This window comes from Eumetopias jubatus, unplaced genomic scaffold, assembly GCF_037043125.1.
Source record: "Eumetopias jubatus isolate StellerSeaLion01/CBP00866 unplaced genomic scaffold, mEumJub1_p1.0 scaffold_1, whole genome shotgun sequence".
In the NCBI taxonomy this organism is placed as follows: domain Eukaryota; kingdom Metazoa; phylum Chordata; class Mammalia; order Carnivora; family Otariidae; genus Eumetopias; species Eumetopias jubatus.
The window spans coordinates 67,716,795-67,742,226 of record NW_028274807.1 but is presented as its reverse complement, the minus strand read 5'-3'; the positions used below and the strand labels follow the sequence as shown (position 1 = coordinate 67,742,226).

General features: G+C 47.2%; 1 protein-coding gene across 1 annotated transcript in view; it reads left to right on the top strand.

The window, feature by feature from the left end:
- MYLK (myosin light chain kinase) overlaps nt 1–23,934 on the top strand; it is a 194,574-nt gene extending 170,640 nt beyond the window's left edge. The window contains exons 27-32 of the mRNA XM_028091307.2: nt 1,484–1,607; nt 9,507–9,659; nt 12,169–12,292; nt 17,899–18,028; nt 19,459–19,590; nt 21,903–23,934. Of these exons, the coding sequence (XP_027947108.1) occupies nt 1,484–1,607; nt 9,507–9,659; nt 12,169–12,292; nt 17,899–18,028; nt 19,459–19,590; nt 21,903–22,150 (911 nt within the window). The 3' untranslated portion in view covers nt 22,151–23,934. The remainder of the gene's footprint in view (nt 1–1,483; nt 1,608–9,506; nt 9,660–12,168; nt 12,293–17,898; nt 18,029–19,458; nt 19,591–21,902) is intronic.
- The last annotated feature ends 1,498 nt before the right edge of the window (nt 23,935–25,432 follow it).

Here is a 25,432-nt window from a genome sequence, read left to right as displayed (position 1 = left end):
GTCCCCCCACGAGTCAGGAGAGGTGCTGGGGCCGGAACAAGGACCGGGGACCTAGCTCAGGGTTCTCTGAAGCCCCTCTGCTATTCCTGCACTGGGTGGGGGGCGGGGAATGGGGGCAGGTGGTAGGGGACTTCATGCCCAGCCCTGCAGCCATCTTGGTCTGAGACCGTCTGCCTCCCGCCCTGCCCACATGCCGCCTGCCTGCGTCGCTCTTTGATGGCTCGGTAGCTGATGAAACAGCCTCACCCTCTACCCCCTGACCATTGCCCTGTCAACAAGGAACCGAGGGCTGGTGCAAACTGGACTTTCACCACCCCGGGGGCACTTGGTGCCAGGGCACGCCGTTACGAAGAGGACACTGAGGGAGCGAAGTTCTGCTGGGGTCTGACTTGCCAGGACGCGGTGCCCGGAGGCCAGGCGCAGGAGCCTGCTCTGCTCCACCCGCTGCAGACGTGGTGTGGGGGCGGCAGCTGGTGGACAGGGCCTGCCCTCAGGCAGGGACCACTCATCGTTTGAACAGATAGGGCCCCACTGGCCTCGGGAGCTGGCAGCATCAGAGCCCCAGGGACACAAGGTGCAGGCTCCCACGGTGAGAGAGCGCGGGGATGGTCGTGTCTCCCACAGCCCCGAGAGCTGGGAAGGGCTTGTGTGTAGCAGGAAGGGCTCAGGTGAGAGTAGAGCAGAACTCTCACATCTGAAGGCTCTTCAGTAGTCTGTCTTAGAGCATTTGCTGCGGGTTCCATAGTGACATAAGAGCAGGTGTGGCTCACAGGCCAAAGGTAGGCCACCTCCCACTGTGGACGAGATCCTCCAGGAGCTGGTACCATGGACATCCTACCGGGCATCTCTGGTCCCTTAAGGCTCAGTGACAGCAGCATGGGGTTAAGGTCTTTCCTGGCTATGCTCCCAGCAGCTCCTGGGAGGAGAGACAGGTGGGGGCAAAGGGATATAGCTCAGGAGTGGGACCGCCTGGGTTTAGGTCCTGATCCCCACTGTCAAAGGTGGGTAAATCACGCAACTGCCCTGGGCCTCCCTTTCTTCCTCAGGAACATGAGGATCATACCTCTCTCGTGGTTGTCGAGAATATTAAATAGCAAAGTCCTTACAAAACAGGCAGCAGGGTACAGAGGACATAGTGAATGTTAGAGATTATTGCCAAGCGCAAGTTACTGCCCCTTCTTCTGGGAACGCGTGGGAGAGACAGACACATGAAAACCCATCTGGGGTGCAGGGGCTTCAGTGGCCTCCTCTTCCCGCCCCACCGCGCCCCAGACATTGACAGTGAGCGCTCAGTCTGTCAGCTTCACTGGTGCACTGATGCACCTGTTCGCAGGGAGGCCGGGTGTCTGTGCCATTCTCAAGGGGAGCGCAGCCAAGGGCCAGGCCTCCTCTGTGTCCCTCCCGTGCACACAGACGGCATTCACTTACCACAGGTTAGCTCCCGAATGTTCTGATGATTGATCCCTCTCCATCCCTGTTACAGAGAATGCGGGGTCTCTGAAGGTCCTCTTTGGCACCCCAGAGTTTGTGGCACCGGAAGTGATCAACTATGAGCCCATTGGCTATGCCACGGACATGTGGAGTATCGGAGTCATCTGCTACATCCTGTGAGTCTCGGGGCACATGAGGGAGGGGCAGAGAGCTCCACAGGAGGGTCCCCAGGCTGCCCTGCCATTGAAGGAGCCAGTGTGGGTTATGGTGGAGAGCCCAGCCCGGAGTCAGGAGGGCCACAGCTCCTATCCCCCTCCCACCAGCCTGCCCCACTCCTGTTTTCCCAATGAAGTCAGCAGCCCATGTTGCACCTCTGTAGGGGTGGCTAGCGCTGACCCTGACACCCCATTCTGGGCCCTTCACTGTCCCTCATGCTGACCAGGCTGGGGTCTTTGGTCAGGAGGATGGAATGTGGCTGGTGCCGTATAATTTACCCTCATGTGTGTAGGTGGGTCCATGGAGAAGGAGGCAGGGAGCCCAGGTGCACATCTCCTGTGGGCATCATCGTTGTCTTCAGAAGACAGCACCCCATCCTCATGGCAGGGGGACCCCAACTACCAGCCTCATCCCTGAGCCCACTATATGGGCCAATTATAAGCACTTTTGATGAGACAGCCGTCAGCAGACAACAGAAAGCCACACAGGAACTGGAATTGGGAAATCAGGTGGACAATATGGAGCCATTTCAGTTAATGATGCCGGAGAAGAATAGCGGAGGCCAGGAATGCAGACCAGAGCTTTGTGAGCAGTCATATGCACGAATCACCTAGGCCTCTCCTTAGATTGCAGATTCCGTTTCAGGAAGTCTGGGACACCGAAGAATCCACGTTTCTAACAGATTCCCGGTTGCCAGTGGTGCTGATCCAAGGACCGCACTTGGAGCAGCAGGCTCTAGAACGCACGCCTTGGTGGCATCTCACTGAAACCCCAGGCTGCAGACAGTCCTTGGCCTCTGAGGCAGTCCCTGAGCTTATGTGGCAACACACAGTGAAGGGATGGTCTCCTGAAGATGCAGATACGCATGCATTCATTTTGGGGAAAAAACATATTTTTGTTGTTAAAGCGAAAGGAAAAATGTAATGTTTTCATAGAAAACTTGAGGAGGACCTAAGAAGGCTTTCTTTGGCCCCTGGGGTCTTCAGACCGGGGTAAGAAATGGCTCCAGGAGGTTCTGCTGCACAGCCAGGTTTAGAGCCACGGCTACGAGACGGAGTGATTTTGTGTGTGTGCAGAGTGGGCTGACCAAGACTGCTCCTCAAGTGCCAGGTGCCCCCTGCCCCGGGGGCCCGGAGTTTTCTTTCTTTCCTACCTGCTCAGGAGTGTGATTCTCACCGTGACCTGTCAGGACAGCCTCCCTCAGTTACACCTCGGTCGTAGGCTCTGTCCCCCAAAGAGTCGTCTTCTCCCCTGCCCAGGTCACTCCCCCCGCCACCAGCACCTTCCCCAGAGCAGAGACAAGAAGAGCCCTGGCCAGGAGCGCATTTGCCTATTTCTCCCTCGCCTAAGCCTACCCCAGGAGAAAGAGGCTGTCAGGTAGTGGAAGCTCCAGTGAACAGTCCTCCTGGCTTCCTTGGTAAATAAGGAATTAGAGCAGGGCAGCGGGCCCAGTCATCCCTCCTGGGGCTCCCCAGGCTGCACGGTGCTCACACACAGCTCTGGCCCCAGGGGAACACCTGGCCAGAGAAACAGGCTCACTCAGTTGGTTGCGTTCAGACCCAGCTGTCCTGTGGCCTGGTTCTGTCCCTGGGTCCCTCATAGATTCTCGCATGGGTTCTCGTTCGATCTTCACCATGAACCTGGGAGTGAGTTGTGGCAGGGATCTGATCTTCGCTTGGCTTGGAGGTGACCGGGGCCAAGGAAGTCCCCATGGCTGCCCACTTCCCACAGTCCTGGAGGGTGACCAGCCTTCCCGGTTCACCCAGGCCTGACGGGCTGCCTAGGAAACAGGACTCTCAGTGCTAAAGTGGGGCTGGTCTGGGAAACAAGGACCGCTGGTCTCCCTACTGGTCAGGGACTGCCCTTAAATTTTCACAGTGAACAGGTCAGTGTAACCTGTACCCAGATGAAGAATCCCCATGTGGCTAGGACCCCTGCAGCCCTGCTGGGGCCCCTCCCAGTCACTGTCCCTCAGAGGTACCCACCGTCCTCACGTCTAATGCTGTGCACCACTTTTGCCTGTTCCTGAACTTGATAGAAACGAAATCATACAGGAAGATGTGTCCGGCTTCCTTTGCTCAGCGTTGTTCACAAGACCCATGAGACCCATTTGTGTTACTGTGCGCAGTGGTAGATTGTCCATTCTCAGTGCTGTGTAGTAGCCCACTGCATGGCCGCCATCCAGTGTATCCAGTCTCCGTTGATGGGCTTTTAATAGATGCCAGTGTGGGGTATTGCAAGTATTCTGGTCCATGGCGGATATATAATCTAGAACTAGAATTATTGAGCCATAAGAGCACTTTATTTTAAAATGCAAAGTCTTTTAGGTAGCAGAATATAATAATTTGGATAATATGTTATATTGCTTTACTAGATTACTTTTAAAGCTAAGACCAAGAAATAGGGAAGAGCTTTTTGAAATAGGGAGAAAATAATTTTGATGAATGGGGCACTATCCTGAAGGTGTTTGGCCAGCAGGGTGCAAGGAGAAGGGAGAGGTGCACGTGACCGGGAGGCAGGTGAGGGCGGGGCATGATGGACACAGGTCAGCTCTGTGGAGCCTCCTGCAGCCTCCGTGTCCAGGCTCCTGCACATACCACTGTGGGCTGCTCTTCCCCCCGGGACTTTTCCTGTTGGCTCTCACAATGAGAAGAGGCCTGGGAGCTCCCCTCCTGAGTGAGGACCCTCAGCAGAGCACGTGGGACCCAAAACAAAAGTTGGAGCCAGCCAGATTGCTTCCTTCCAGACCCTGCCATGCAAAATTCTAGAGCTGCTGCTGGAAGTCTCTGGAAGAGGCTCTATGGCAGTCTTCATGTACCCTCTCTCCCTCTCTTTGGAGCTTGGTTGTCTGACAGTCCTCATCAAGGCCACCTTCCACATTTGTACCAGAGGAACCCCCCCATCTCCTTTCTGGGGCCAGTGAGAGATGGGGAGGCCACGGAGTTGGGGAAATAGGTAATAACTCATTTACTATTTGACACATATTTGGTGAGCACCTCCTAAAGGACCAGCTCTGTCCCCGTACGTTGTTATGACTTTGTTGGAGGAACTCCTCAAACCCCTCAGGGAGATCAGGGCTGATCTTGTCCCCACACTGGAGACCTGGCCTCGCTGCCTGCCCTGGGTTTTCCAGGCAGAGTAGAGATGCAGTGAGTGGCATTAGGGGCCCCCCGCTACCTTCTCATCCCTGATTCTGGAGGGAGATGGTAGATTTTGTGAATTTCCTGGAGATTTTTCTGGTGTTAGCAATGTCTGGTTTTAGGCAGGAGGAGAGAGGATGGGAGTGCTCTAGTCCACACTTCAAGGATGTCCTAAGCCTTATCTCCTTTTCTAAAACCTCCTTTCCTTTCCTGCTTTCCTCTCCCCTATTTTCTGAGCACTTAGTGATCCCTCACTGCCTGTGGGGACACCAGAACCCTTCTCTGTGCCCTTCTCTCACCCCTATTCCAGAATTCCTTCTCTCCCTCCCTTGCTCCAAGGCAAGGTAAAGGGCAATCACTGCTCTGCCTTCTCCCTACCAGATTCCTAGTGGGCTCAGTGACAGACTTCCCATTTCAGCTCATTTGTCTTTTTTTTTTTTTTTAAGAGAGAGAGCACAAGCAGGAAGAGGGGCAGAGGGAGAGGGAGAAGCAGATCCCAGGGAGAGGGAGAAGCATGATCCCAGGACCCAGAGATCATGACCCAAGCTGAAGTCAGATGCTTAACCAACTAAGCCACCCAGGCGCCCCTCAGCTCATTTCTTGAGAATCTACTGTGGTCCAGAACGTTGCGGCCATCCCCATCCAGAGTCTAACTTCTAGGGACGTCAGCCCAGTGAGCTAGGGAGAAGGCCCAGTACCCAAGTATTAGGTGCCTACTCAGACTTGCAGGTTTGGGTACAGGGTTCTTCGGAGGGATCCAACAGCCCCACTAAGGGCTGTCCTTGCCCTCCCCACTGCTGAACCCAGACATGCTCTCTGATTCTAGCTCCAGGCACCCTGAGCCTGTACCAGACCCAACCACCACCTGTAGGTTTTGCTCTTCAGAGACTTAGGCTGCAGTTAGTGTGACTAACCCAGGGGGTCTACTTTCCCAGCCACTGCACGAAAAGATACCCGGTTCTTCCTCTGGGACCTAACCAGCCCCCTCAAATCTTTCCACCACCCCAGGGAATGAGTATCTGAAGGCTAACATGGGATAAAAGACTAACCTCTTCCTAAGACTTCAAGAGCTCTGCTGGCCCATGTGTGGTCTCTTTCACTGGCCATACCTGAAGGAGGGTCGTCTGCTTGAAAAACACCATGAGGAAAGTATAGTGAAAGAGACATTTCTGTACCTTTCTCTGTTCTGACATTCTGCCCTGCAAGCAGAACAGTCTTCTGCATCAGATTCCCTGGGCAAAGTTTTGTTTCAGTGAGAGATTAAGAGTTAAAAAATTAGAACAGCCTGTAGTCATGACCTCTGTGACTCATCAGCGACCATGAAAAATGGATGTGAAGACTTTGGACACGCTTGTGAATGACAATGTCAAGTGACAAAAAAGTGGAACACCCGAGAATTTTCCCATGCTGATTACAGTTGTATAAAAAAACAGATAAATCTGTTGGTTATGTTGGGGAGGAAGAAAGAACTTTCCTCCACCCTCTTAGGTTCTTTTCTTGGAGGCCTGCAAATCAAACTGACAAAAGGCAGATTAACAAGAGAAAAAAGCCAGATTTAATTATGTGTATATGCATAGGAGTTCACAAAGAAATGTCATTCAAGAAGGTGTTTAGAATTGGGGGCTTATATACTATTTTAACAGACCAAGCAAGTAATTGTAGAGAAATAACTAGTCAAAGGAAAAGAGGTTTGGGGCTTCTGGAGGGTGTAAGTTATGAGAAGGTGACTAGGAAGTGTGTAGTAAATAAGGGTTGTTTAGCAAGGTCTGTTATGAAGATGAGTCTCCTCTTTCTGGGAAGGGTTGAAAACATATTTACAAATGGAAATTAATGTCACCTTAATAAAGAGAAGTGGATGTCCTGCTTTGAGACAGAAAGGGAGGGCAAAGAGCTAATTGCCTTCAGCTCAAAACATTCTTTATACCAAAGTGGCATATTTTGGAGTGGCATACTTTGATCCTCTTCAGTTAAAAAATGAGATAAAACTAGGAAGAGGGGTGGGTAGTTGTGTTTCTAACACTAATGTTATTATGTTTGTTGATTGGGTTCATCAACCCAACCCATACGTGATCCTTGTGCAAATTCTAGCAATAAAAAGCCCAAAAAAGAAATTTTTTTAAAAAAAGTCCTGCCAAATCCCACCACCAAGAAATATTACTGAAATTCTGACACTCTCTTTGTCATCATGCTCTGCATATATTGCAAGTTTTATTTTAGAGACATACTCTTTAACAGGAATTCTGTGGGAGCTTGGCAGGCAAGGACCCAGCCAGGGCTGGGGGTATTTCAGATGGCTGGGCTGCCAGAAAGGAGGGCTGCCAGAGACGAGGAGGCTCTCCCCAGCTGTGAACTTTACAGAGATTAAGCCCTATCTTTGCAGGATTACAGTCCCTAATTAGGAAAGGAGGTTTAGAGAAGAGGATGGTGCAGCATTCCACAGCAGGGTTGTCTGCTCTTCTTGCAGTCTTCGGAATGCTGCAGGACTTTCCCCCTCTTTGTTTCAAATGCAAAATGTAAAGACAGAAGGAGGCGTGTAGCTGACAAGCAAGAGTCAGGCTTCTTCGAGATGGGCTAGCTGGGGTCACACTGAATCACAGAGATGGGGAGAACTGGAAGCCCCTAGGAATTCTAGCCCAGTACCCTTGGTGGAAAAAAGGGGAACCTGAGGCCCAGAGAGTGTGTGTTGGGGGAGGGGGGAGAGGAATAGCCTATAACGGTGCAGACTCGGGAGTGGTTCGCGCCCACCCTTCCTTCGTTGTCATGTAACCGAGCATAATTAGCCCCATGCCTTCTTCAAAAAGAACAGAAATCAGTGTTTTGCTTTAAGACATTTTAATGCCATCTGCAAAACTCTGTTATTCTAAAACACAAGTATATTGACCAGGGCAAGACAACCCACATTGCAAAGCTTTCTTCTTTTTACAAAAGGTTTCGCCAGAGGCTTCCTCCCATGGCAAGCTTGCCTCACAATATATCAGTGGGTTTTGTTTTACAAAACTTAGTTTGCAGGTGCTGTTGTATTTCATAAGCTGAGGCCGTTTGGATGTAGAGACGCCTCCAGAAGGGTTTGTGTCATTGTTTATGATGATGGGTTCTTAAGGATTTGGGGGAAAGGGACATTAGTGAAGGTTTCATCTGGAAGGTTGATGGCATGAAGGCCCTGGATCCATCTCATGGGACTCAAGTGGGGTCAGGGCAGGAGCAGCTACATAATTTGTGGGGTCCCATGCAGAATAAAAAGGGGGAGTGACTTGTTCAAACGTTACTATGACTTTCAGTATGACAGGAGCAGATCATTAGACCAAGAGTGGGACCTTCTAAGGGTGGGGCCCTGTGCACCTGCCTAGGCCTGACCCCCAGGAGGTCGCCCTAGGTCAGGGTAAATGGCCGGGGGGACGGTTGGTACAAAGATGAGGTACACGGAAGTGAGCAATCAGGCCGGTAAGCCGTAAATCTGTCCTACTTGGCTTTGAGATACTTGGCCTTACAAATATCATTTGCCTTAAGTTATTGGTAAATGCGTCATTCCTGAGGTCACAGATTGGTGAGGCAGTGGGCGTGAACTGTATGTGGAAGAACTGTATAATATCTGCAGTCATGGACAAAGCTCCTTACTATGGACCAGGCCTCATGCCAGAGCTAGACACCATGATGGCTTCATCTGCATAGAAATACTCGTCTAAAGGTGCAGTTAAGATCTAGGCTCTAGAGAAATGTGGCTGGGTTCAGATCTCACTGATTGAAACCTTGGGCAAGTTACTTAACCCCACTCTGTGCCCATCCCCTCATCTGTTAAAGTAATGAATTACCTGGGTTATAGGGTGGTATTAAGATTGAATGAGTTCATCTATTTTAAGCTGTTTGCCCAGTGCCTGGCACACGGTAAATGTTGGCTGCCAGGATGCTCTTGATGGAGGAGAAGGAGGAAGAGGAGAAGTAGAATAAGTAAAAGTGGTGACCACTGTATAGTTAAGTGGTAGGTTCTCCATTATATAGAAGAGGACAACATGGCACGGAGAGATTAGGAAATTGTCCCAGATCACCCAGAAAAGGAACAGACTGTGCCATTTCCTCAGCCTTGGTATCTCTTAGGGAAGCTTTCTGGTTTGGCCTAAGTGCCTCAGACTCACTGGGATAGCCGGATCAGCAAACCCATGTTGCTGATTCCAAGTCTGCTGTTTGTCCATGCTTCCTAAGCACCCCGGGCGTGCTGGGCCCTGTCATTGGTGCTGATGGTGTGAGCGGTAGAAGGGAGCAGGGGCGGCCCGGTGTGGTGGTGAGTGCTGTACCATGTAACTAGTCCCTGGTGAGGGTGGCACCAGCACAGAGAGGAAGGTAGTCTTCCACCCAGGAGCCTTGGAGAAGGTTCTGGGCTTTGGGCAAGAACAGAGGACAGGGAGGAAGGGCCCTGCTGTGTCCTACCAAAGCCGTAAACTGACGTAAATTCCTTCCCCTCAGCCTCACAGGCAGGTGGTGACAATAGGCAGTGACACGCCAAAAGTACTGTGAGCCCTGAGAAGAGTCGGGGCCACGAAAGCCTGGGGAACCACGCCTTCTCTTTTCTCTGGCGGGAGGCAAGGCAGGCACAGGGGTGTGATGGGTGCAGGCTTTTGCGGGCCCTCACCTTTGACTTCAGTAACACTTGGAGGGACCGTCGCACCGTGTCCTCCCTGCCAACACCCACCCCCATTCACCGGCTGTCCTGTTCTTCTCTTCCAGGGTTAGTGGACTTTCCCCCTTCATGGGTGACAACGATAACGAAACTCTAGCCAACGTTACCTCAGCCACCTGGGACTTCGATGACGAAGCGTTCGATGAGATCTCTGATGATGCCAAGGATTTTATCAGCAACTTGCTGAAGAAAGATATGAAGTAATGAGTTGACATTTCCATCTTTTCAGCTTCCCCATTCCCTGGACTGGGGTCCGGAAGCAGGGACTTCCTTTGCCCGGTGTGGGTCCCCTCTCCCCTGAGGAGAGGGGGGCAGGCACTGCGAGTAGTGGGGAGGAGAAGGAGTCTTCCTAGGCCCCCCGCTCCCCAACACCCGACTGGTCTTGAGAAGCACAGAAACCTCACTCGAAAAGCAACCCTTGACCAATGTTGCAGGGAGAGGAGCAGCCTGTTCTGTGTGAATAATGATATAGCCCCTTTGGTTTTCTGTGTGCGAGTGTGGCCACGGAAGCCAGGCTGAAACCTCAGCCCCTCTTCGGAGGTTACTCCGGAAGTATCCTGTTTGTGGCCCCTGATCATAACCCTGTGCTAATCCGGCTTGGTGTTTTTTCCATATCTCAGTGATTTAAGAACTGCTGGCCTGAACAGGGTACCTGCTCCCACTGGCCTAAGTGAGGCTGTGATTTCAGACCACTGGCTCAGCCCTGTCCCCACGTGGTCCCTGGCCCCCCTCACCATGCAGGCTGTGGGGGCTGCCGGGAACTGCCCTTGTGGTCGGTGGAGGGACACATAAAACAGTAGTGACCACTGGGAGGCCAGTGTGTTGGGTCATATGGACGGCCTGAGGCCGTGACAGCAGGTCAGACACACAAGGCACACCGTGAGTGTTCCCATGAGAGGAGCGGAGCTGGGGAGGCTAGGGCGGAGGCCTCGGGTGTGGCCAGCCAAATTCGTGGGTGAGGACTCTCCGGGTGAGGGAACTGGTGGGGGTACAGCAGGGGGCAGGGACGCTGTGCGCGTGTAGGGAAAGCTGGCCTGCCCTGGGGAAGGGAGCCGTGGCTGTCAGATGAGAGCAACCGGCCCGTTGGGTGCCTTGCCTGCTCTGTAAACAGGTGGCCAGATGAGGCAGGGCCTGGCCCCAGGAGCCCCCCAGTAGCATTTGGCAACAGGGAACAGTTCTAAGCTTTGCCCTAGAAGGGTGGCGTTGAGTAGGTGGGGTACCAGAGGATGAGAAGGGGAAGGGCGGCCAGACTCCCCAGTCAGGTGACTGCATTAGCCAGGTGACTTTGGGGTGCAGGTTCCGCCCTGTCTGCCTAGCCCACAGACCCCCTGAGGCTACCAGTTATCTTGTTCCCCTTTGGGAGAAATCCTGTTTGGGACCAAGAGCACAGCTGTGAAAAGAGCAGAGTTGGAGGGTCTCTCAGATGGCTCCGATTTTCTGGTTATGTGTCCACCTCTCAGTCCTTTTGAGCTACCTCAGGCCAAACTCCTCCAGAAGCTACATCCACACTCCTTCGGTGAGGCCTTTTTGGCATTTTGCTCTCACAACCTTTGTAGCAGAAGTAGGCATGACCTGGGTAGAATCTGGATGTTGTGGGGGCCTAGATTCCCTTCCAGTGGGAGCGATCCTCACTCTCAGGGTGCTTCAATGGAGATGCAGACCTCCTTCCCAATAACACTGGTCCAGGATGGCTTTTGTCCATCGAGCTTCATTCACTGAAGATTTGGTAAATGAGGCATTATGTATATACCTGTTTTCTCATCCGACCTTGAATTAATTCAGTAATGAGCTGTGCTGGCCCCTCTGTGCTCATAAAATGGATTCACCAAAGAACTGATTTCAAATTATCAAGACACTCGATTCCCATAAACTCTTAAATGTAGCATCTCTTTAGCCAGAAATCTCCACCTATCTACACTTTTTAAAATATTTTTGTATTATAAAATTAATACATGTAAATTGTAGAAAATATGAATATAGGAAAATTAAAATAATCCGTAATCCCTTTATCTAAAGATCACTACATTTTGCTATACTTAGCAAATTTACTTATACTTATTTTTCTATGTATGTTAACATTTGGTTCTTTGGGCTCTATTAGTCCTATTACAATTAAGGTGATGACCCTGAATTATTTCTAGAATCCCAGAGCTTTCAGAAAGATTAAATGAGTCTGAGTGCAGTTTCTAAGGTTGTCATAATTCATAGGTTGTATATAGGACATACTTCTGAGTTTTAACAAGAAAAACCCGACACTCAACCACAACATAAGACATGAGAGCTCAGTGATTCTCAGAGATTTTGGCCTAATGTTTTACTCTCTCCTACCCCAGACAAGGAGACAGAAAGATTAGGCCTCCATAGCTCCCTGCCCCCCGTGTGACCCCACCGTAGAATATCATTCTCAGATGTGTCTGCCTTTACCCTTCCTAGACCCCAAGGGCAGGACATGAGACTCCAGTTGCTTATGTGGTGGTGAGGCCTTAACACTTAATCACTTACATAGAGTAAGTCAGTGTAATTCAGACCAAGAGGGGAAAAAGGCCCAGGAGCACAGTGACCCTGATCATGGTGGATGGACTGGGAACAGAGAGAGCCCTGGGCTCTGCCCTGTGTGACCAAGGACAGGTGACTTCCCATTTCTGATCTGACCAGCAGTCTCTGAGGTCCCCTCCTGCTCAGAAATCCTCTGATCTCTGCCTCCATCAGAAACCGCCTGGACTGCACCCAGTGCCTTCAGCATCCATGGCTTATGAAAGACACCAAGAACATGGAGGCCAAGAAACTCTCTAAGGACCGCATGAAGAAGTACATGGCAAGAAGGAAATGGCAGGTAACGAGGGTATCCCTTTGGACTCAGATGTTGCCCCTCACATTTGCTTTATTGGAGCTACCCTCAATCCAAGAATATTTACATCTGTTTCTGAAATAGTCTGGGACCAAGACCGACACTTCATGTCTTTGTGGCTAGGGTTGAGCAATGTCACCTTGAAGACTATTTGGCAACCCTGGAGAATGTGATCTCCTTAAAGACAGTGTGATGGCCTTATATTTCTTTATAGTGAAGGAGGAGGGCACAGGATCTACAAAGAGAGATATGGTCCCCACTGTCTAGGGAGACTGTACGTTACTATGTGTCCTTGGGTGAGTGACAACCTTCCCATGCCTTCATATTCTCACCTGTAAAATGGGGGTAATAGTGGTACCAACATCACAGCATCTTTGGTAGAATCATATGAAGTAATCTTCATCTGGCCTTGAGCATATTGCATGGCACATAGTAAGTGTTCAAAAATGATACCAGTAACTCATATGTATGGAGGGCTGGCCATATGTCAGGAAACATTCAAAGCACTTTCTATGTGGTGAGTCTTTTAATCCTAGGAGGCAGGTACTATTATTAACCCCACTTTACAGACAAGCTGAGGCTGAGAAAGGTTAGAAAAGTTACCAAGGATCACATAGCTAGTAAATGGGAGTGGATTCAAACCGAGAGCCTGGCTCCAAAGTACAGTCTTAACAATGGCACAAAATTGCCTCTGATTAATAGCAGATGGATAAAATTGTCATCCAAAACCATAGAGAACTTGTCACCAGCTATTTTATTTTTATTATCACTATTAGTATTACAAAATTTCTGGGCTATGGTTTCTACACGCCGGTACATGGGTTTCTATACTCAAGGAATGTATAGTGTAATGGGGAACTGAAGCAAATGGACATAAAAGGACATAATGCACACCAAGAATCATAAACTATCAGTATAACCTTCCATAGCCATATATGTGAGTGTAGATGGGAGAAAGGAGTCAGTCACACCAGAGTTGGATGTGGTTGTGAGGAAATGCTGCCAGGGGGAGGACTTTGAAAGTGGTCATGGAAAATGGGCTAGAACGAGAGAAGAGGGGATACAGCACAAACGGAGGAGAAGGCGCAGATGTACTCACCCCGACAGGAGCAGAGTCCTTTAACTGGGCAGCCAAGGGAACTGGGGCATTTAAAAATGGTCTGTGTGGCAGAGAAGAAGGAAATCTCTGTTTTAGAGGCAACTGGGACACTGGTAAGTTGCCATAGAGCAGGACTAAACTGTAGTCACTAAACCCCCAAAAAGCACAACTTCACACAGAGGTTGAGAGGAGGAGAGGCGGAGGGGGCCTTAGGGTGCATGTGTTTAAGGGGTTACTGCCCCCTGAGTGGCTCAGCCAGGACTCCCCCACAATGGGAGGCAGTTCCTGGTTAGCCCCCACTGAAGGTTTAGGGGGGGTCTCTCGGTTCCCTCAAGTGCCAGGTGACTTGGAACACCTGTGTTGCTTACCTTACCCTCTGGTATCATTAGGATCCAGTGAAATCGGAGTAACTAATGTTCTTAAAACATAAAGGGGTCCATAAAATCAAAGTTGGCTTTATTAATGATCCTATGGCCAGTAGATCTCAAAGAAATAATGGTATTTCTGGAGTGAATAGGGTGGCTGGTGTGGGGGTGGGGTGGTCCTACATGCAGGGAGTCTCACGGGATTTTGCTTGGATGATGCTGTGGGTTAAGAGGCAGCCTTATCACTTCAAGCTCTCTGGGAGCATTGACACATCTGTTGATGAACCAAAGCCTTCAGGAAGGACCTGAACCCAAGGGACAGGCACAGAGAAAAGGGAATGGGAGAGGAAATAAATGGAATCTTTTAGTCTGATGGGTCAGGGAAACATAATTTGTGCTGATACTTTAAATCAAAGTTTTTCCTACTTGTTAACAGTGTTACTAGCCATAAGGTTTTCTGGAAGTGAGAAGGGAAAGGAAAGGATAGAATTCAGAGAAGGAACCTTAATTTCATACCTTCATATAGGTAGCAGCATTTGGAAATAGGTTTTCCACAAAAATAGTGGTTAGGTTTCACAAAATTAACACACAAAAGTAGTCTATAAAATCCCAGGTAGCACAAGATGTCCCTGAAGCATAATTTCACTGGTAATGGCTCACCTGCATCTAACCATCCACATTTTTTACCCCAGATACCAGGACCTTAGCACACCCTGAATAGGGGCTTCCCTCTCAGAGCAGCTGAGGTTGCGTGTGGTGGGGCAGAGTAAAGTGCAGTGGAATAAAATGGGGTGGACTGTGGTGGAGGGAAGGGCCCAGGGCCGACACAGGTGGCCCAGAAATCTCTATGGCTGCACAAGAGAAGGTTCCTTGCTATCGTTCTGGTATGGTTTCCATAAAAGGCCCAGGAAGAAGGAAGTAACATGAGAGCAAATCCCTATAAGTAAGGTAACATGTAGATGACTAATCATGTCATTGATCTTAGGAGTCATTGATCTTCTGAAAGAAGGTACGTTTTTTATTTATATGAAAGAATTCTAAAAAGACGTGATGAGCAGCAGCACTGAGGGTGAGTTGAAGAGGGTAACAGCGCTGCTGCTTGTGAAACTGGAAACAAAAGACTGGGAATGAGAGGCCTGTGGGCAGCCATCTTTATTTTCTGAGACCCACAAAGACTCCAGCAGCATGGACCATAGGCCCATCGAGAAGAAAGCTTTTGACTCTGTATAGCAGAGAGTACTCTTGGCCATCACATTTGGATATTCACTTATCAGGGGAAACTGGAGTCTCAGAGCTGTGGGTATATATGTAGGGTCTATGATGGCTGGCTGGCTGGCTCTAGGGTGACCAACTTGCCCCAGTGTGCCAGGGGCCATCCCAGCTTTAGCCCTGAAAGACTCTCCTCCTGGGAAACCTCTCCGTCCTCGGCAAACCCAGGCTGGTTAGTCACCCTCGCTGGCTCCCCCAAGGGAGGGAGTCTGTGTGGCATTAGGGAGAACCGTACAAACAGTACCCGCCTGGAGCACAGGAACCCAGCCTGGGCAATTGCCCTCAGACAAGAAAAAGACTTCCTCAAAGCAAGGATGGAACTTAGGGTATTGAAATTTTCTTGATGTTCCAAAAATTTCTAAAATCGTAGTAAAGCAGCAACCAATTTTCAGCTCAAAGGCATGAAACTGGAAGACTAGAACGTACAGATGTATTTCTAGTTGTGACAATTTCTCTACTGATTTTTTTTCATAAATCAGTTCCCAAAGATTGACGTATATTATTTTTAAGATTTTCCTTATTAAGCACTTCTTACTTTTCTCCCTGTTCTAGAAATTAGATGCTGTAATACTCCATCTGATGGAAGCCTCTTTGTTAATGTGTATTGGCTTCCTTCTCTGAAATACTCTCTTTTATCTGCCTTGTTCTGGCAACTTCACATTAGTCATTTTGTTAATAGAAGAAGAAAGATTTCCTTATTCCACACCATACAAGTGAAGATAGTCCTAATCAGTCACAATCCAGGAGTTTGGAATTAGGGAGCCCATGGGCTCATGGGGAGTGTTCCCTGCTACACAGTCACAAGTATGGATCATAGTCTCTCTGGAGAAGACTGGAGCTATAGGGAGATTCAAATCTGGTTCAAGAACATGAGGTCCACAGAGAGGAACTGATTTGCATAGTAAATTTCTACTCTCTGAGTTGAGCGACTCCTGGCCCAGGCAAACCAATCTGTGTTGGATAAAGGGAATCGAGAGCCAGAAGGGCTGGGTCTGAGAGTTTGGCTGACTTGGGAATAGTCAGGTCTGACGTCGACTCCATAGGGAGGGCTGCCGTGGCTGGCACCTCCTCTTGCCCCTTCCTGAGGTCAGGATGAGCTCCCATGGGAAGAGCTGGATCTTTCCAGCTAGCACAACAAATAGATCAATGATGTCACCAGGAACAGCCTCTCCAGGCAGAGCATGCGAGACTGCCAAGTGGACTCAGTCTGCAGGTACATTCTCTGCAGGGCCACGGGGCCTCTGCACACAACTAAGTTGGTCCATTGTCCTCTCATCTTCTTCCCCCATCCCAACATCACCTCCACCTGGGGCTTCCGGAATTCTGTTCCGAGGGACGCAGCTTCACCATGGTGACAGAGGGCCGGAAACATAACCACACCACAGTGATGTATGCGAGAGGGCGGATGGCCAGAGGACAGAGCAGAATGGAATGTCTGTCCAAAGTGCATGAAAAGAGTCAGCCACAAGGATGGCGTGTGACAAACAGAAAAGTGGTGGCCGTTATAGCAGATCTCAGCTTAAACCACACACACACACACACACACACACACACACCCTTGAGTCCTTAGTGCCCTGTGATTCTTTACTTTCAAAAATAATCTTTTTATGGAAATATCCTGGCTTTCCAGATAGTCCAAAATCGTGAGGCTTTACTGAAATACTTGAGCACATGAAGTTAGTTCAGGAGGAAATGGCTGTGCCAGTGCAGTTTATGGCCCAGTAGGTGAGTGCCGGCCACTGGCCTATGTGCAGGCTGTTTCTTTACTCTCTGGGGAGCCAGTCTGCGGTGGTGTCTGCACTCTGGACATGCAGCGGCAGGATGCCTGAAAAGATGCTTTGGGTGCAGGGATGGAAAGAGTTGGTGATGCCTTCGTTTCTTACCTCGTCATTCCACTGACCTTAGAATAGGGGCAGGAAACATCACTTGGAGGTGAGACCTTCAAGGACCTGTGGGATCAGAACGTGAAGGAGAAACACAGACACAACTCTATATTATAGGGTATTTCCTGACCTAAATCCTATGCTTGGTAGAATTTTCACAATGCAAAGGAAGTTTTCATAGCAAGTTCTGCCGTCCTTTTCAGCAGAAATTCTGTCTTCTCCCAAGGTTTCTCATCTCAGAAAAGCAAAGTGCCGCTGCCTTTCATTTCTTTGGGTCCTTCTTTTTGATGCCTGGCTGTATGTCAGGGAGGTACACCCCTCCAGAACCTCATTGTGGATTCACAGACTCACAGGCCAGGCTGAGTGTTTCTCGAAATCTCTTAAGCATCTGAATCATAAACAGAACTAATGAGACCTTGGAGATCATCTTGTCCAAACCCCTCCTTAAACAGAAGGAAACTGAAGCCCGGAGAGGTTAAGCGACTTGCCCAAGGTCAATAGAATGCTTTTTCTTTTTTTTCTTCGCATCATGACCTGTCAGATCTGTAGTAACCTTCTCTGGACCAATTAAATTCCTATCACTAGTATTGTTTTACGAGAAACAGCCCCACTGGGCCCCGTCAGCAATAAGTCTTTGGAGCTGTCTCAGCCTGCAGTTGCTTTATATAAACTATCCCTTTTATGGGAGTTGAAGCACAGTATGAAAAGGGTTTTTGTCTCATGTTGACCTTGTTTAGTCACATTAACGCACACATTGGTTCCAGGCCCCATTCCATTCTCCGAACATCTTCTGACACGCTGATAGTGCTGAGCAGAGCAAGGTTGGGCTCACTCCTCTGGCAGAACCTCGGCACTTGGGAGGCCCTCGTTTCAGGGACAGCTACTTCTCCTGGACTAGGCTCTTCTCCCCGAACCCCACTGCCCAGCTGGAGACAGGGACGCCGCCTGAGTCCAACCCCAGTGTCTATTTTCCAGAAAACGGGCAATGCTGTGAGAGCCATTGGAAGACTGTCCTCTATGGCAATGATCTCAGGGCTCAGTGGCAGGAAATCCTCAACAGGGTCACCAACCAGCCCGCTCAATGCAGAAAAATTAGAATCTGAAGGTAAGGAGCTCCAGGAAGATTTTTCTCCAGCCAATTGGTGAGAAAGGAAGGGTTGGGGGATGGAGGGACATTTTGAGGTTTTGGGGGGTTTTCGGTTTGGTTTTTTTTTATATAATATAAACTACAAGGATTAAATTCAGAACTAATTTTAGGTTGCCCTAACAACAATTTCTAGTTATTCTTTAATTGTTCAACCTTAGGTTCAACTATTTTCAGAGGGAAAGTTATTTGTCTAATAGAACCAGATGACCTCCGCTGTTCTTTTCCCTATATTTTACATAAGAATTAGCGAAGACTTCATTAAAAGCTTCCTTTTTTCTCATTACAAAAGCGATATTTGTATATTGATAGGTAAACATAAATAAACACATATAGTAGTATCTTTAAAAAAAAATCCTTCCATATTCTTACGTCTTTGTGTTTTTCTTTAAAAAAACGAACTATAGTCCAAAGTCATTTGGCATTTTTCATGTTGCCGAAACGTCGTTTGAATGGGGTAGACTGTGCATGACAGGGCTCCTCCTGAAGACCAGGAGAGTTAGTTATTTGCACACCGTCTGCGAGATGCTGCCTTGACCATCTCCTCAGTGAAGGCCTCGGCCTCTTCCTGCTCCAGATACATGTAGGGACTGGCCCTTATCTTCTTAAGGCACCTCATTTTGCCAAAGACACCTGCCTACTTCCCGCTGCCTGGTGTTTTTGGTATCCAAAGGTGAGAAGCTAAGTCTAGATCCCTCCTGAGTATAAAGGTAGGGTAATTGGCGAGGCTGCTTGCTGGGCTGTTCTGATGGGGTCGGGGGCATAGTCTGCAGCATGTGGGCCTGGTCCCTCCTGATCCATACTCCCCAGATGACCCAGAAATAGCCTGAAAGGAAGGGAGAAGATACAGGAGCCCCTCCAAGGACAGCTTTTCCCTGAATCCCTGGTCCACGTCATACAATGGGAAGGCAGTGTAAGTGTGGAGAACAGAACTCCAGGCAGGTTGAAGATGCATCTAGGACCCAGCTCCTTCTTCCCGAGGAGGAGGTAAAGGGCCTGATGCTGCAGGAGGAGGGCAAAGGGGGGACAGAGATCGGGAAGGCTGTTGTGGTTTGTCCTTGTTAGATACCCTCCACTGAATCCTGAAACAGCATGGAATGCAGCCAAAAATCCTTTTTAAAGATTATTTCCTTTTTCAATGTGTCAGCATAAGGGAAAGGGGGGGAGTTCAAACATTTGTGCAGTTTGGTTATGGTTCTCTCTGCTGCCAAAACCTTTCGGCAGCAGGCCAACCTGTCCCCAGGAGAAAGGTGTGCTTGATTCAGTCCTCTAAGCTGCATTATTTGCTGAATTATAGCAACTTAAAAAAAAAAAAGTCAGCTTTTTTAAAAGAGGGAAGAGGAGAGAACAGGGAATGAAGAACTGACCGCATTTCCTTCCCTGTCTCCTAGAAGATGTGTCTCAAGCTTTCCTTGAGGCTGTTGCAGAGGAAAAGCCCCATGTAAAACCCTATTTCTCTAAGACCATCCGTGATTTAGAAGTTGTGGAGGGAAGCGCTGCTAGATTTGACTGCAAGATTGAAGGTAAGTTGTAGCTATTCTTCCCTTGACTACAAAAGTGGTGTGGTGGACTGGTGGGCTCTGCCCTGTGCCCCGGGCAAAATGTTCATTCTGGGCAGCCAGGCTGCGAGGACAACGGGGCCAGGAGGAGTTGGCCAACTGCTCCCACTCCGCCTCCTGAAGGTTGGTGCCATTCAGTGACTCGCCTAGGACACCCTTGCTATTTCACATCCTTACATCAGCCACTAGACTCAAGTTAAAAGTAGTTTATCATGGACCTGTTTGGCTATGGAACATGCTTAATGAAATGAGCTTTGCAAGCTTCTGGGAAGCATGTGAACTGCCCACAAGAGGCTTCAAAGGAAGGTGGCCATGAAGAGTATAGGATGGGGAGTCGGGTGGCTCTGCTGCTCATCTGTGGGCTGTGTGACCTTGGGTGGTGATCTAAGTCTTCCGAGCCTCAGGCCTTTAACCTTAAGATGATGTCTAATGCCTGCGTAGCTCTGGGGAATGCTATGAGAGGCCATATGGGAAAAGGGGGAACCTCTTAAGTCTGTTCAAGATGTCATGGCACCAAGGGAAAAGTTGTGGGATTGGTAAGTGCAGAGAGTGAGCATGCCATGTGACTTCAGATGGAGGGAAGCTGCGCTCCAGGTGCCTGTGCCACCTTCCCCATGCTTCTCTGCCTGCCGAGAATAACGTGGCCATAGAATTGTGAGCTGTCAGTGCTCAAGGGAACTTAAGGGATCTTAGCATAGCACCTGAGAAGTGAGCAATATTGGTGACACAAAGCATTTCCATTTCCACAGACGGCAACATTCCAGAAAGATAAGGGCAAGAAAAGACAGGGTTCTTTGTCTCAAGTCTGTGACTGTTGTGTGCCAACCAAAGTGGAGGGTTATCTCCCATTTCAGTCTGACCAAATAAAGCACAGGAGTTCATTAGGCAACCTTCCCAAGGCTGCATAGCACAGGACAGCCGTCAGAAAAAATCATGCCTCCCAATGTTCTAAGATTCTCCAGCAGTAGGACTAGATAATGCCTTTTGGGTAAAGTAACCCAAAGTGAGGAATGAGAAAAGTTTTTCTCCTGCCTCATTATATATATCTCAGATTGCCTTGTAAATACAGGGCCTATAATCATCTTTCTTTTTTTCTATTCAATTAAAAAAAAAAGTAGATGTGTTGCCTTTGCTAGTATGGAAGTGCACAGCTTGGGGACACTGTTGAAAGCTCTGGGGCCAGTGCTCAGAATTCTCACCATCACCACTGTCTCTGGGTCTTCTGAAGTTTTTTCCTTTTTAAAAATTATTACAACATAGTGATTATCATTTTTGTACTTTTCTCTTTGGGATTAGTTCCTTCATTATTTGCAGAACTTTGACTAGAGCACTAAGGAGGAATTAAAGCATATGGCTGCCATTTTGATATAAACAAAATCTACTTGAAAAGAATGTTCGAATTCTTAAGTTCTTATGTGTAATTTTTATTCTGAATGGGGCTGTAATTTTTTTCCTGTAAAAATATTTCTCCCAAACGTAAAGAAAGTCAGTTAGAATTATTATATATTTGTAAAGGCTTATCCGTGTGAGTATATATATATATATATATATCTCATATATATAATACATAAGATGTATATATGTATATAAAATATATTTTTAAATGCTGAATTTTCCAGAAACATGACTAATAACATAAAATGAGGCTAACCAATGTGGTCAATTTCCAGTTATCTATAGTTGGCAGATTATCTGTCTTTGGATCAGACTAAGATAAATATTGCTTTTTTTTCTTAGCAATATTATCAGATCCTCTAACTTATGTATTATGGAGCTTATTATGAGCTTTGAGTTATAATTTACGTAACATAAAATTTACCCATCTTATTGTACAATCACCACAATCCAATTTTAGAACATTTCCATCACCCCCTAAAGATCTCTTGTGCCCATTTGTTTTCTTGTTTTTTATTTACATTTATTTAAGTTCAACCCTTCTACACAAGATAAGAAATTTTCTTTTCCTCCAAGGAGATCTTTAGCTCTAGGCATGTGTCTGGAGTCAGGGCTGTGTTGCAGGTGGGACGTAGTACAAGCCCCACGTGGATGGTAAATGGCATGCCTGTAAAGTACCTTCTGTGGGATTTCAGATATTGCTATTTACAACATATGCCCATATCTGAATGTAAATCTCAAAAGAGATGCTAAAAGCCAACATTGTGATTTTTTCCTGTACCCCTTTAATCAATAGAGGTTGCTTAGGAGCTGCTTGCATGAATTGATAAGAAACTTTGAATAATCGTTTCTGCAACTTGTGTCCTCTCCCCGTGCTGCAGGATACCCAGACCCTGAAGTTGTCTGGTTCAAAGATGACCAGTCAATCCGGGAGTCCCGCCACTTCCAGATAGACTACGACGAGGATGGGAACTGCTCTTTAATCATTAGCGATGTTTGCGGGGACGACGATGCCAAGTACACCTGCAAGGCTGTCAACAGTCTCGGAGAAGCCACCTGCACAGCAGAGCTCATTGTGGAGACCATGGAGGAAGGGGAAGGGGAAGGGGAAGAAGAAGAGGAAGAGTGAAACAAAGCCAGAGAGAAGAAGCTTCTAAGGCATATTACAAAGACTATTTCTCTAAAGCTCAAAAAAATCCAAGATAGTAAAAGCACCTAGTGTGATAGATTATCTAGTTAGTCATTTGAGGGTTGATTGTTCAGCAACAGCTGTTGGTACTAGCAGCAGCTATTGATGGGCATTAACATGAACTAGTTGGCGCCTTAAGATACTAACACGGCCAGATTTCATTTTGGGAAATTACCAGTTACTTGCCTGATCTGTTGATTTTAGAAAGTAACCAAAAGAAATCTTTATCTGGGCAAAGTCATAAATTCCCTAACTGAAAGCATTCATGAAAAATAAGGCCCTGTGCTCACAGCTCAGCCCAGAAGGTCCCTGGAGATGGAGATGTGTCTCTCCCAGCTCCTAATTCCAGAGAACGGCGTCTCCTCCAGTCCTGCAGCACTTCATTCTGAAAGCAGTTGAGCCATTTTAACTTACGAGGCCCATTTGATTCCAAAGTATACTATAGACATGCAAACTTTTCATTTCTCTCCCCTGTTCCACCTGCCAGTTTTGCTGGCTCTGAACTTGCCATGAGTTTAAGCACTAAGGACATGACGCTTCTTAGATTCTGAAGACCGGTTCCCTGCTTCGTGGATGGCTGGCTTCCTTAGGAAAATAGAATCTCTTTTCTTCCAAAATCAGTAGGAAATCTAAACTTATCCCCTCTTTGCAGATGTCTAGCAGCTTCAGACATTTTTGTAAGAACCCGTGAAAAAAAAAAAATCCTTGCTAATGTGCTTTTCTTCTGAAACCAGGATTCATATTTGTGCTGTTACAGAATATCAGCTCTGCATGTGTGGTAAAGATGTTTGTGTTTGAATGTATGAAAAACCAGTTTGCTGAAAAGTGAGTCTTAATTATTTATCGGCCACTATGAAACAGATTTCAACTGATGAAGGGCTGTAGAACTGCACGTCCTTTGGAATCTCCTTCAGGGTAGTCTGACTTTAACACAACTTCCATTCTAAACACTCGCCAGAGAACCCTACCTACCTTATGGGGTTCCACAATGTTTTCTTCTTGAATGTGCATCAGTCAGGCCTTGCCCGCAGCCTTCAAATGTATCCATAGACCTGATAAATGCACTCAGACTTGCATCTTTAGGACTTTTTCTTTCACTATATTGGCACTTAAATTTTTCTTTATAAACTTTTTGAAGGTCATAAACAAAGACTATAAACCGATATACCTAATACATTTCTCTGCGTGTGTGTGTAACATTCCAAATACTTTTTCTTTTCCACTGTTTGTAAAGTGCAGCAATTTCATATTTCAAGGGACTTTTTGATAGTTCCTCAAGAACCAATTTGAAATGACTTCAGTGCAACCCTACACAGTATCAACTTTAGAACTTTGATATTAGTCTTATGTTACCTTTCATTCTATTTTTATCTGCTTTTTGCTGCTAGTTTCAAATTTGCCAGTATTTTTCTTTTTGCTTTTTAGGCAGTTAAACAATTTTTTTCATAATAGCCACAGTATTACCACAGTTTATAATAAAGGGTTTTAAATTTTGATTTAGAGCATTTGAAGCTTTTCTTCACTTAGTTGTGTTTAGACTATAATCTTTGTGTGCATGTGTGTTGTCATGTGTGTGCCCATGTGTGGTGTGTGTGTTTGCTACAGGTTTTTAAAGTCTTGAAATTGTGTTAATGTTCTCCCAGTTTATTATGCCATCAGAATGGTAAATGAGAACACTACGACTGTAGTTAGCTCACAGTTTTTAAATAAAGGATACCACAGTGCATGCTGTTTGTTCAATCTCTGCAGCCTTCTCTTTCTTGCCATGCCACCACCTGGAGACTACCCAAAGTGATCCTGGAAATGACAAACAAATCCTGTGCTGCATGAATGGCTTAGATGGTTGTGCTTCACTAAGGAATACAACGACTTACGTAGATCTTGTTCACACGAGGTAGCCTAATTTGCACATTTTGTGCAAAATCTCTCTTGAGCATCAGTTTGGTTCAGTTACATTCTACAGATAAATTCCATGGACATTCGATATCTATCGAATCCTCATAATGCTAAGATCTATATGACATTTTGGCATGTGACAAATCATCATTATTATTATCAGTATAATCAACTAGGGCTTGGTTTGCATTTGTAATTTTGGTGCAGTTTGTTATTGGCAACCAAGTGCTTTCTTTCCGTGTCTTGATATTTAAACATTTGTTAGGAGGAAATTCCTAATAACGCTCCTGCTCTATTGAAATCTGTTATCAGATGGTGAGCCCCTTATGTCTTGAGTGTTCAAACAATATTATAGATATTCTAGAAAGAATCAAGGCATGCTAATAAATGCTGGATTAGATGATTCTATGATTCCACAATGTAGCCTAGAGGGAAATAATCCATTGTCCAATTAATATTTAATTTTTTTCATTTTTTTAAGGCAACCACAATCCACAAATGTTCCTAGTGTGGAAATTACTATTTTTAAAGAAGAGGACTTTTTATTCCTTGCTAGGGAAAAATTGACTAAATATATTCTGCACCAGGAAAAAAAAAGTACATTTTCTCCCATTCTATTTTCATCCCAAACACATAAAAAGCCATTGGTTGTTGTTTACATTGTAGAACTTCATATTAAATGATATTTCTATGTATACTTAAAGACATGATGACTATTGTCAGCTCTAACTTTATATAGTCGCTTTTTCTTTTAATCAAAGTGTTTGAGTTTTACTTTTTTTTTTCAAGATTTTATTTATTTATTTGACACAGAGAGAGACACAGTGAGAGAGGGAACACAAGCAGGGGGAGTGAGAGAGGGAAAGCAGGCTTCCCGCGGAGCAGGGAGCCCGATGCGGGGCTCGATCCCAGGACGCTGGGATCATGACCTGAGCGGAAGGCAGATGCTTAACGACTGAGCCACCCAGGTGCCCCTGAGTTTTACTTTTCACATCTTACTGGCTTTTAATAAATCGATGCTAATAAGTATCAAGGAGATGAAGGATAATTGAATTCTAAGGAAACTCAATTCTCCAATCTTCAAGAAAACACAAGTAATACTACTTTCTTTACCCTTTAGGAACTCCTTCTCTGCATTTTGAAAGGTAGGCTAACGTCTGTGCCAGTCCTTACTGAGGCTCTTTGCCCCCTGGCACAGTATTGTGGGCCCTTGGCTCGATGGGGCTGTGACTAGTCCTGGTCAGTGAGCTGTGAGTAGAAGTGATGGGTGTCCCCTTGGCCAGAGTGCTTAAGTACTAATGCAAGACTCCCCACTCTGCGTCTGCC